Below are 12,950 nucleotides of genomic sequence, written 5' to 3' on the forward strand. Positions count from 1 at the left end.
AGATAATCCATCCACAATACGAGGTTAGTCATTCATATACTGCTGCATGGGCTGGGCTGTAGTTACATCCTAAGGTTTTAAAAACTGAGCTTAAATAAATGATTAACGGTAATAAAAGCCGAGGGAGGTCAACAGTGATCACTGACTGTTTTAGGAGCTTTTTGAGATTAAATAGAAGAAAATACATAACATTAAACATGTTAACAACACAAAAGCCATATTACAGTTTTTCTCGATTGCTAAAACACATTTCTTGAAATTACGCCTCATATCCTCACAACAGTAAACACAAATCCATAACCTCTCACTCAATTCCCCAAACATCCTATTTCCAGGTCAAAATGAAGCTCTACACCCAAAACTATTCACTCCTGCTGAAAAACCAAACTTTGCCCTCAGACATCAAACACAAGCCCTCAAAAACACACACACTACAACAGAGTTTTGCACACTGGTACAATTAATTCAAAACAATAGTTCCAAAACAATTAGGTTGCTTATGGTTCTCCCCTTCAAAACCCTTGTCACATGATAAACACAAAAGACGCAACCAATGTATGTACAGTGGCACATTGTCATTCATGTACTATACAGTACAACACACACCAGAAACATTATCCCACCTCAGCATCTTGTCTTTGGTCTGGGTCAGGCCAGAGAATCTCATCCACATCACAGGCTATATTGGCCCTAGCCAGGCAGCGGGGGTAAAATCCTCTTGCATGCCTGATCCACCCCTGGCATGCATCTACTGATATGTCTAGGCAGGCCTCTTCCATGGCCTGAAGGAGGTGAACACGGACATAAGGTTCTCGGTCATACACTTTCCACCGCCATGCCGAAAATAACTCCTCTATCGGGTTTAGAAAGGGAGAGTATGCAGGCAGAAAGATATTAGAAAACCTTGGGTTATTGGTAAACCAGTCACGAACCAGAGCAGCGCGATGGAAGCTGACGTTATCCCACACAACAACGTAGTGAGGCTGCTCTGGCTGTGCTGGTTCCCTGTAGTCCAGCTGGAACATATGTTGTCTTAAACCATCAAGAAAAGCAAGGAGAAGCATAGTGTTATGGGGTCCTAGTACGGCATGGTGGTGGAGTACCCCTCGTTGGCTGATGGCTGCGCACATAGTGACATTCCCCCCACGCTGACCAGGGACATTTACAATAGCCCGATGGCCAATTATGTTCCTCCCCCTTTTCCTTCTTTTGGTCAGGTTAAAACCTGCCTCATCCACAAAGATTATTTCATGGGGAACAGGCCGTCCTTCAATCTCAAAGATTCTCTGCAAAACACATAACACAGTAGAGTCAATCAGTACCCTGAACCACAGTTCAAGAGTGCTGAAATGGCAGCATAAACTGCCATGCTGTGATGGTACACAATACTTTATACAGTATCAAAACTCATACCTGAACATATTCCACACGTTGGTTCTTCACTCTGTCAGAGTTTCGTTCGAAAGGGACTCGGTATGCCTGTTTCATCCGGAATTGATTCTTTCGGAGGATGCGGTCAATTGTGGAGAGGCTGATGGCATTTATGCCTCGAAAAAGATGATCATCCTCAATCACTCTCCTTTGAATCTCTCGCAGGCGGATTACATTATTTGCAATTACCATGTTTACAAGTTCCCTCTCTTGCTCCTCCGACAAAAGCCTTAACCTGCCTCCACCAGGTGGTCGTCTCTGTGTCCTACAAAAATAGAAGCACTCATTACTGTAACTGTCACACATTCATTTTACAGGAAAATAATGGAAACATACTGAAACTCAAGACACATAAGTTCAGTAACTTACAAGTTACTGTACAAAGCAGTCTTACTGCAAGTACACCTACCTGTTTTCCTCCCTGAAGGTTCTGATGATGGAGGCAACAGTGAAGCGACTCAAATTTGGTTGTACTCGTTGCCCAGCCTCCCTCATAGTCATCCCATGGACAAGGACATGGTCAACTAAAGTGGCTCGAATTTCATCCGAGACTGACTGTCTTCGTGCCCTTGCTCTTCCCCTTCCTTGTCGCCGTCGTTCTCCACCTCCACCTCCTTCACCACGTCCTCCTCCTCCTCCACCTCCTTCACCACGTCCTCCTCCTCCTCCACCTCTCCCTCCTCCTCCACCACCTTCCTGTTGTCCTAGACCACCTCCTCCTCCTCTTCCACCACGTCCTCCTCTTTCACCATGTCCTCTTCCTCCACCACGTCCTCCTCCTTCACCACGTCCTCCTCTTTCACCATGTCCTCTTCCTCCACCACGTCCTCCTCTTTCACCACCTTCCTGTTGTCCTAGACCACCTCCTCCTCCTCTTCCACCACGTCCTCCTCTTTCACCATGTCCTCTTCCTCCACCATGTCCTCCTCCTTCACCACGTCCTCCTCTTTCACCATGTCCTCTTCCTCCACCACGTCCTCCTCCTTCACCACGTCCTCTTTCTCCACCACGTCCTCTTCCTTTGCATCTCTTTGGATCCATTGTTTCAAACCTGAATGAGCTGACTTTGGCCCTTTTATCTATCCATCGCAGGTTCTGATTGGTGTGTGCTAAATTTTGACTCCTAGTGTTTCCACCTGGTTAATTGTGTGCTAATTGAGCTCAAGCTATGCTGACTTAAGTTAACATTATTGCATGCTAGTGCTTTCTAAATGACTACATGGTGTAAGCACTGTAAAATGTAGGGATTTGTGTGTAGAGTTTTGCAGTAACAGTTCACCAAATTTGAGTCATGTGTCAAAGCAGGGAATAGTGTTTATAGTTCAGGGAAATGGGTGTGCTTTTTGACCAATAGCGTTACGGTTTTGAAATTTTAGTTTAGAGGCCTGGTTATAGTGTTTAAGCAATCGAGAAAAACTGTAAACGCAGACTACTTTAGTAGGATTCCTCACGTCATCACTTAACGACCGGATTGGAAGAGGGCCATGTGACACATCAAACTTATTGGTAATGTCACAAGAACAACAATTGAGTCTGATGAAAAACTTGTTCCAATCTTGTAAGCGGAGTTTACTTTGACTAATATTTTGACTCAATATGCAATTACAGAAGACACAACTTTATATTATTCTGTGAATACTCTGTGTCATTCCCCAAGGAAAAAAAATCAGGGAAAGTGTTTGGTTTTTTTGAAGAAAGGTAAGCAGGCAAGCAGAAGACGAGAGATTAAGAATGATTTAGCTTTGAGCAGCTGTAAAAGGCACTGAGCCAGTGTCAGATCAGTAACAGTATATCTAGATGACCTAGCACAACACCGTGACACACCAATGCCCCTGGACACGTGTGGCCCTTAATTTTAGAAACAGCCAGAGAGCATGAAGCAGCAGCAGGTCCCTCTGCAAATGAGCTGTAAGATGTGAGCTTATATAATGGCAACCAAAGGTTTTTCCAAGCAATCATTTACACCAATGACAGTTTCATCTGAAAACTGAGCAACACTAACGTTAAGTAGTGTTAGTCTTCACTTCAGCCAATTTTGGACCAGAAGTCTTCAACCAGGAGGCCTTGAAGTAAGCATTTAGAGGAAGCCAGTGCACTTCAGGCTGATGACATATCATTTTAAAATGCTTCAATAACACTGCTTCTCAATTTAAAAAAAAATGATGCATTTATTTAGCTTTTGCTAGTGAGGATACATCATTAGCCAGCACACCAACATACCTGTGTATACTGTCATGAATGTTTTCACGGATTACAAAACCACCCAGTATATCCTACAAGACCGTTAGACTGCTGTATAATATTTCAGAACATCAAAGAAATACTAACAGAAAATGGCTATTACATTTTATGTCATTGTACATACAGTATCATAAACCACTTGTCATCTAATACATTTTAATATGCTGCTATTAGTCCTATTCAACCAAGGTGCTGTAATTACGGTGTTACAGTTTCACACACACAAGTACATGTGGCCACTTACTTAAAACTTTCACAATTATCAATGCAATTGCGTTATTTACCATTATTATAGGGTGCCTGATATGGGCAGAAATCTGTGCCATCAGAAACTGAATTTGAATAAGTTAAATTTGAATTTGAATTGCTCTGATTGAATCTGAATTGTAACTTGAATAAATGCTTTTGAGAACTGAATTTGAATTAGTCCAATTTGAAATTGAATTTATGGTTTGAAAATGATCATCACTAAATTGAAATTGAATTTTATATTTTGAAAATGAATTGATTTGCTTTGAAACTGCATTTTATCCTTTAAAAATTCAGCTCTCGAATAATTTCAGTTTCACTTCTCACCATTCAGTTTCAGTTCTAAAATTCAATTTCAGTTCCAAAATTCAGTTTTTTGGAACTTACATCAAGCGCAGATTAATAGAACTACGTTTTACTAGCGGACCGAAAGTGTTACCGACGGGAATCTACAGCGTCTTGAGCTGAATTAAGACTTCAGAAGTCATTCGTCATGTCGAATGACCAGCGGATAAACTCTCAGGTTGGTAATAAATGTATTACATGTATAAGAACAAGCGTCATGTTAACAAATGACAGCCGTAAGGTAACTTTTATGCTTATTGCAGCTGCTAGCTAAAAACGCTAATTTAGCGTAGTTTGCCCTGAATTCAGCTTTGACCAACAAATATGATCGACTGTTTCTAGTAGAATTCCAAAGTTGTCATCTTGTACCCTCTCAGAGTACCCCCTCTGTATGCTTGCAGAGACCCCTACAGTAGGGAAACATGCAAAACAGTGTCCAAACCTTTGTATTTTAGCTTTATTTATGTCTTACACAGCATCCCAACTCTTTAGCTAACTATTCACTTTAGCTAAAGTGAATAGTTAGTCTAATTCATTAGTGCAGCATTACTGGATCATCTCTGTTTGAAGTGATATAATATGATATACAACTATCACTGTGTTTAACTACCATAATAATTCTTAGGGTACTGAGTGCATGCTTAATTAGATTTTTTTTTTAAACATACTGCTCCATTACTATGTTTGACAGGCTGAAGTTGTCGGGTCACCTCCTAAATCGACCATCTTTTACAGGTGTTTTGTGCCAGAAATGGAGTGTCCACTGAAGACTGAAGATACTGAATCTCTACGCCTTGCCATTGATCCCTCTTGTGCCTTCATCTAGACAAGAGACATTAACTTAACCACTCTCACATGCTCTGTACCTACATCACCTTCCCTGACAGCCGTAGCTTGGCTCATCTGAGGGTGAAATTATAAGAATGTGTTATTTTGCAAAGTGAAAATGAAGACTGCCCTGAGGCTGATGGGAAGGAAGAGGCGAAGGCAGAGTGTATTAGAAAAGTGATACAAAGCTAAGATTGCATTTTTAGGCTTTTTTTATACCATGGGAATCATAAATACTTCAACAAAATGAAGCAAATAATGCACTCTTAAGCTTGATACTCGAAGCAAAAATCACTTAACCGTGAAGTAATTGTAGACTACTACATGCTGAAACATCTGGGTCAAAATGTGAAATTTAAAAATGCACACACTCCTGGATAACAAGGGCAGCTCTGGCTTAGGAGAAAGAGTGTGCTGTCTGTCAATCTGAAGGTTGGTGGAACCACCGCTCTGCCCCATTTTAGGAGTCAAATGCTCAGGTGTTGGTTTTGAAATACTACTTCTGTTGCTTTTACGTTTTAAATCTACAGGATATTTCACTGCATTCCATATCAGTATAGATAGGCACATATACTAGATCTTGTTTTGCTCTAAACAGGACAAGAAAAATCTGTGAATATTAATATTTGAATCATAGACTGTATATAAGTAGGTAAGAATAGACAACAGCATTGAACAGCAGAAGAAACAAGAATGAGGTGTTTTAACACAATGTCCAAAATGAAATCACTAAGGCCGCTGCTTGAAAGCAGCGTAGTTACAATCAGCAGTATTAAAGCTCTTAAAACCCACTGTTAATTTTCACATATAATGCACACAACGTGGCATTTATCGTTGAGAACAGTAGGTGGCAGCAAATAATCATGGATGTTGGTTCAGTGGCTTGCAGCAGCAGCAGTGTAAACTCGTGCTGTCACGTAGCTTGTGGACACACGTCCTTGGGCTAAATGATGGTAACGATTATCATAATTCATTGATTTTTTTTATCATTTCAATGAACTCACATATAGTAGGAATAGGCTACAACAAAAATCACAGGATAACAACCCAAACACCACCAGTGGTTATATCTGCATGTCATACAGGTGTGTAAATATCTCACACAGCATGCTTTTCTCAGACTATGCTCTCTTTCTCTGTCTCATAACAGCAGTCTTCGCTCAACTACAGGATGCTCAGCTGGTCTGTTAAGTCTAGTCCTGAGTCAATAATACCGTTCCTTAGATGTCTTGAGAGTCGTTGAACTGTATTATATGCATCAGTGCTTTATTTGGTTTGATTAGGCTGTGACGGATATGACGGAGATAACAAGCGCTGAAAGGTCACAAGCTGATTCAGACAAGTGACTTACAAATAGAGATCTAAATAGAGTAGTTGTGTGACAGTGTAACAATTCTAAGGCACTGTATCACATTTTTGGGCTTTTACATCGCCTAATTAGGCAGCGCTTCCTCCTCATCCACATTTTTCTTTCTCCACCCACATGTTCACTGCTAGCACACTGTCCGAGTGCAGGTGTTTTTCTAACGTAAGCCCCGGTTTGCAGTATTAGTACGACACTGCTGTGGGAGTTTAAAGCATACTTCACTACCAGACTTTGTGTCAAACCCAGTGTCTTCCTGCTGTCATTGTTCTCCTGTTCTACAGTTGCGAGCTTGCTCAGTCGCTGGAAAATTGCTGTAAGTGACTGTGTTTTTTTGTTGGTGTTATATTTTCTGCTACAGTGCACAGCAAGCCACTTTGCTGGTGCACGACAGTTAGCCACTGAGTTGTTAAGCTATGCCCACGGACTAAATCCTCCTCCGTGAACACACAGGTAGTTATTGTGTAGCCTGATTCAGCCTTTACAGCACATCCGTCAGTGGGTGTCTGATCTCACATTGTGCTTGTTTTTGCTCAGGGTTTTTAAGGGAGAGAAATTTCTTGTTGTAGAAGATTTAATATTCACGAAATAGCTTGCTTCCCAGAGCCCTGCCAGCTGGGGAGATTTCCACTATTTATTAGCCGGTGTAGAGATCTAAAGAAGAAATCAATCTAGTCAGCCTAGGACAAATTATCCTATCCAGCTTGACAATAACAGGAAAAATACAGGGAAACCATAATATAAAACACACAGAGTTAAGACTTTGATTTTAACTGAGATGAAATTTCTGAGAGTCTGCAAACATTTATAATCCAATCAAGTTCACTTGTGGACCATCGGGAGCTGATTTTTCATACAAATAAAGATTGGTACACAAAAAAGAAATAAAGGAGTTTTAAGAAAATAAAGATCCAGCTTGCTAAGTTATGAAAGTTTTTCTCATGACCTGAATGAAAGACATTTAAAAAAAATAGTCAAACTGTTATATGTTCAGTTAAGCTAAGCTAAAATCATATGAAAAAGAACATTTTCCCAGAACGACACAATTCCTGCAAAAATTTAAGTATTACTGCATTACTGCTTTCAAAGGGATTAAGAGGGGAAGTAGGAGTCAGATGAGGCCATTTTCATTTATTTATATAGCGCCAAATCACAACAACAGTTGCCTCAAGGTGCTTTATATTGTAAGGTAGACCCTACAATAATACATGCAGAGAAAAACCCAACAATCATATGAGCCGCTATGAGAAAGTACTTTGGCGACAGTGGGGAGGAAAAACTCCCTTTTAACAGGAAGAAACCTCCGGCAGAACCAGGCTCAGGGAGGCTATCTGCTGCAAATGGTTGGGGTGAGAGAAGGAAGACAGGATAAAACACATTGCGCAAGACAGACACAGATTAATAACAAGTATTATTCAACGCAGAGAGTTCTCTTAATACATAGTGAGTGAGAAAGGTGACTGAAGAAGAAATATCCAATGCATTATGGGAATCCCCCAGCAGCCTACACCTATTGCAGCATAACTAAGGGAGGATTCAAGGTCACCAGCCCTAACTATATGCTTTAGCAAAAAGGAAAGTTTTAAGTCTAATCTTAAGAGTGCAGATAGTGTCTGTCTCCCGAATCCAAACTGGAAGCTGGTTCCACAGAAGAGGGGCCTGAAAACTGAAGGCTCTGCCTCCCATTCTACTTTAAAATACTCTAAGAACAACAAGTAGGCCTGCAGTGCAAGTGCTCGAATGGGGTGATGTGGTACTACAAGGTCATTAAAATAAGATGGGGACTGATTATTACAAGACCATGCATGAGAGGAGCAGGATTTTGAATTCAATTCTGGATTTAACAGGGAGCCAATGAAGGGAAGCCAGTATAGGAGAAATATGCTCTTTTGGATTTTTATGGAGGTTTTAGGACATCTGGATAATAACAAATTACAAAAATAAAACAAATTGTGCAAATGGAAGAAAGCAGTCCTACATATGTATTTGTTTAATATGTGTTCAACACCTATGTTGTGGCTCAGAGTGACTCAAATATGAGGGTATCTAGGTCATGCAACAGGACAATGAATCACAGCAGAAAATTTACAACAGAACAGAATCAAGATGTTGCAATGTCTAATAAACTGAAGAAACATTCCAAACCTTTCCAGTCATCAAAACTCCTAGATATCTCAGTTTTAAAACTGCCATTACACACTCCAGCTCACACAAAATTCACAGAGGAACCCGAGAGTATAGTTTTTTCCAGAGAACCATGAACTTGTCTGCATTATACCAAGTATTACAAGGTGCCATCTCGAAGATATGACATTGTGCATACCCTCCAGATGGACCCTTTTACCACAGGAAGCAAACTGTGGCTATACAATATCCTACAGCTTAAAGATATACGTGATTTATATTGAGTAAATTTTGTATATTGCAATTAGAAGGACAATATTAGACTTCTTTTTCTTGTATAAAGTTTAAAGCTCTTTCTGTAAATCTCTTAGTCTGTTGTGATGCAAAAATGAGCTTGCATGGGTTACAGGTTATGCTGGGTTACATGAATAATGCCACTGGGATATGGTTACTTAGCAGCAAGTAAAATACCATCAGTCATACCACATCCTGACTCCTACATGCAAGCATCAAGGTCATAATTTATGGATGTTTTTTTCCCTCATTCTTTCCATTAAATGTTAAGCGTGTCATTCAACAAACATCTGTGATGGATGATGGCCACTCAAGAAAGACATAAACTCCCATCATCTAAATGCCCCTCAGTTACATTTTGCTCTAGGTCACTGGAATGCTCCATATAAGGGAAAATGCTCTATGTATAATAGCACGGGGGAAAAATGAAGGCATGATGACCAAAAAATGTGATAAAAATGTGAATATTGAGGAAAAACAGGCAATATACGTACTGCATATACGTGTTTCTGCTATAACTGAATCAAAGAATTGATGTGCTATTAAAGCAAAGAGCAACAACAGACCTTTAAACAGATCACCAAACTGTAGAACAATCTAAAACTTCAGAACTGCAACAATTTTGAATTCTTTTAAAAGTGATAAATAATTTAAAAAACAAAGACACCATATCCATAAGATTCTGTAATACAGGATAGCCGTACTGTCTGGCTAAACGAAACGTCGGACCAAGTGACAATGTTTCTGTCTTCCTAATGAATCTTCACACAAGTAAGCTTAATGGATACTAGACTGGTGGGGGTGAGGTGTGTGGTACAGTCCACAGGGAAGCTTAATTTCAAACACATATAATCCTCCCTTTTGGACCAAAGTTAGTTTCTCAGAAACTCTCATGAATTTTTGCTTTATTTACAATACGTAAACTCTGAAAAACTGCAGCTTGTGCCTCCGTATACTGGCTCCAGGTAGGATGCATTTCCACACGCAATATTAACGCTAAGCAGTCAAATAGTTATTTCCCGTCAGTCGGTGATGCCAATAAACACCTTTTACCATTTGCTCATCTATAAGCCCCGGCAATAGACTGGTGACTCATCCCACCTTTCCCCTTATTTCAGTTGGATTAGTTTCCAACCCTCCTGTGATCCAGAATTGGATAGCTGGTTAAGAAAACAGATGGATGAATGTTTGAATTTATGTTGCTGAAGCTTGCCAGGAATTCTTCGTGAGGACATTGTCTGCCGAGTGGGTCTAAAGCCAGTCTCAGATGTGACAAGTGACGTGAGAGGCATTTGCTTAGAGGGGCACTACTTTGGTCACCAAAGCACATAAACCATCCCAACCTTGCAAGACTTTTAGAGCCCAGAGTGGAGGACATCCACCTCGAGAGCTAAGACCATAAAACATGAATGAGCTATCCTCTCAGAATTAAATAGCACCATAGAGCTATTAAGGATCCTTTTAACTATTCAGTATACAGCAACCTGTCCATCGTCCTCTCAGCTTGATAAAATGAAATACATGCATATGTCCTATTTATCACTGTGACATGTTTGGGTTTTCTCAGTAGGCTGTCAGGCTCCAAACTGCTGTCGTCAGAGACCAAGGCGAGTGTGATGACTCATCCCTTTCTGGAAAACATAATGTGAAGAAGCATGATGACAATGGTGCTGCCATTTTGTTCAGAAACACCTCCTGCTCCATCTGTTTTCTCCTATTCATTCAGGTGGAGGATAGGAGAATCATATCCCAGTGTACTTTGGGTGACACTAACCCCCTTCAGGCAGGCCACATGTCAAACAACATAACAAAAGCTCAGACAGCACAAACAAATCAACTCGTAATTATAGGCAACTTGCAGTTTCACTTTTCCTTTCAATGGAAGTCCAAGGATGAGGAAAAAAGTGAAGCAAAACCACATGGAAAGCAACAAAATTCACACAGACTTTCTTATTTTAGCTAAACTTTTTATCGCCATGCTCCTCTGTTCAGTGCTGTTCTGTGTGTTTTTTTAAATTTCATAAACCAGTTAAACATTTAACTTGCATTTGTATGTATGAAATGATGCAATATAAACAAACCTGAACTTGAACTACCTTTCAGTTTTTTTCATGTTGATCTGCAGTCTGCCAGCTAATCCCTCTGTGTCATCTTTATTTTGACTTACAGTTCCTGACTTTTTACGCTCCTCATTTGCCAAAGGTAATTTATATATTTTACTGCCCAAATTGTCTTACATGTAAGGCACATGTTCATCTGGAGTCATATAACAAAGAAAGCAAAGAATATATGCATTCTATAAAATTATGTCCAGTTTTCATGACATCTTTCTGGCTCAGCTAATTATTAGTATAGCACAGTCAAAGTTACAAGGTTAGTCAAGTCAAGGTTACATGGAGCTAAAGTGGTTTTTGTACTTTAGACTTGGATTTCCACTCACTTGTATGGCAGTCCAAGCGCTTGGTTACTTATCTTGCTTGTTTAGAACTATTCTCATACAAGCCTAAAATGTGCTCTTAGTGGTGAGAATGAGCGATTTGTGCTAGATCAATAAAAGGACTCCTGTGTAGCAAACCACCGGTTTGCTCTCTGTTGGATTTGTTCATCATCAAACCTTTCTTTTCTTTGGCTATATTTTTTCTGTTGTTTTGTTTTCATTGCTTAACTAGTTTGTCAACATTCTTTATTTTTTATTGCAATAATGTTGATCTTCATTTCTTACTTATTTATTTATGTTTTCAGTTTTATAAATGACTCTTTTGCAATAGTACTTTAATCACATCAATTCCCAACCACACAGGGTGGCAGAAACTAAGCCATTTGTGATGACTGCAGAATTATTGCAACTGCATGAAAAAAAATAGTCGTATAAATAAATCAATTACATCATATTAATGTTTTTTTTTGTTTCTTAACTATAAAGCTACCAATTCTCATTAAAAATATACAAACCTATATCTTGAACTCAAAATGTGCTTTTAGTTCTTGCAAGAAATCTAAACAAGTTGACAAGTCATCACACCATAAAAATCAACTTGAAATGTGGCAAAGAAAACAACAAAAAACATCCCCGTCGTGAAGTGAAAGCATCAAGCATCAAACAGAAACAAACACAATGACTCATCTATAGAATAAAATGGATTTCTGTCCGGATTTTCTTTCATCACAAAACTTCACTTTTATGACCTTTCTTTCTTATTACACAAACAAGCTGTTATTGTTTATTCAGCACGCTATAAAGGAAGAAGGAAAAATAAATACACAAATCTAAAATACAGGGTGGGCCATTTATATGGATACACCGTAATAAAATGGGAATTGAAAAAAACAAAAGTTGTATCCAAGATGGCCGACTTCTAAATGCCCACCATGGTCACCACCCATCTTGAGGAGTTTGCCCCCTCACATATACTAATGTGCCACAAACAGGACTTTAATATCACCAATGTTATTACCCATGTTATTACGGTGTATCCATATAAATGGCCCACCCTCTATATTACAAATGCAGCTGCTGTAGAACAGCGGGCAGTGAAACAGCGGTGGACACAGCAGGACGCTTTACACATGCAGTATGTAGTAAAATCTGAAGTAAATTAGGCACAAACAGTAAAAGGAAAAGATTTCTACTGTAACACAGGTCAAATGCAGTGCCACACAAAATAAATGCTTTATTTAATTCAGTCAAAAGAGGTCTTAAGTGGACTGGCTCATCTTTGACTCATTTTTACTTATTAGTTTTTCTTATCAAGATTTTATTTTGTTAGCCACACTGTTACCACTTTGTCATATGCTTTCAAATGTTATTTAAAATGTCAAAATTTTAAGATTCAAGATAATAATAATGTATTTATATCTATATAATAATAATAATATAGATATAAATACATTGGGTTCATTGGGCTTTGTTCAAGAACAACAGAATAAGATAATAAAGTGAAGTCAAGTGTAAAAGAAATGCAATGACTTGATCAGCAGTTGTTATTTTGGGAGGATTTTAGGTGGAACTCGATTTAAATCAAGACACAATTAAGTCCATGATGGAAATCATGAAAGGGGGTACGTCTAATATTGG

The 12,950-nt window shown here is 39.2% G+C and overlaps 1 protein-coding gene across 1 annotated transcript; it reads right to left on the reverse strand.

The window, feature by feature from the left end:
* Positions 1-336: 336 nt before the first annotated feature.
* Positions 337-1,987, reverse strand: LOC146679053 (uncharacterized). The gene is made up of 4 exons (XM_085406661.1): positions 1,841-1,987; positions 1,414-1,696; positions 904-1,286; positions 337-349 (listed from the first exon to the last, which is right to left on the reverse strand). The coding sequence occupies exons 1-4, from the start codon at positions 1,930-1,932 to the stop codon at positions 337-339; spliced, it is 771 nt and encodes a 256-aa protein (XP_085262787.1). The 5' UTR covers positions 1,933-1,987.
* Positions 1,988-12,950: the final 10,963 nt, after the last annotated feature.

The sequence above is a fragment of the Rhamphochromis longiceps genome, linkage group LG1, assembly GCF_057381845.1.
Source record: "Rhamphochromis longiceps isolate RC_006_pf linkage group LG1, R_longiceps_female_GT1.1, whole genome shotgun sequence".
Classification (NCBI taxonomy): domain Eukaryota; kingdom Metazoa; phylum Chordata; class Actinopteri; order Cichliformes; family Cichlidae; genus Rhamphochromis; species Rhamphochromis longiceps.

Coding starts and splice junctions, on each gene's coding strand:
- LOC146679053 (XM_085406661.1), bottom strand. CDS start 1,932: ATGACTATGAGGGAGGCTGGGCAACGAGTACAACCAAATTTGAGTCGC. Junction 1,697..1,840: donor ACCTTCAGGGAGGAAAACAG/GTAGGTGTACTT, acceptor CTATTTTTGTAG/GACACAGAGACGACCACCTG. Junction 1,287..1,413: donor AACGTGTGGAATATGTTCAG/GTATGAGTTTTG, acceptor TGTGTTTTGCAG/AGAATCTTTGAGATTGAAGG.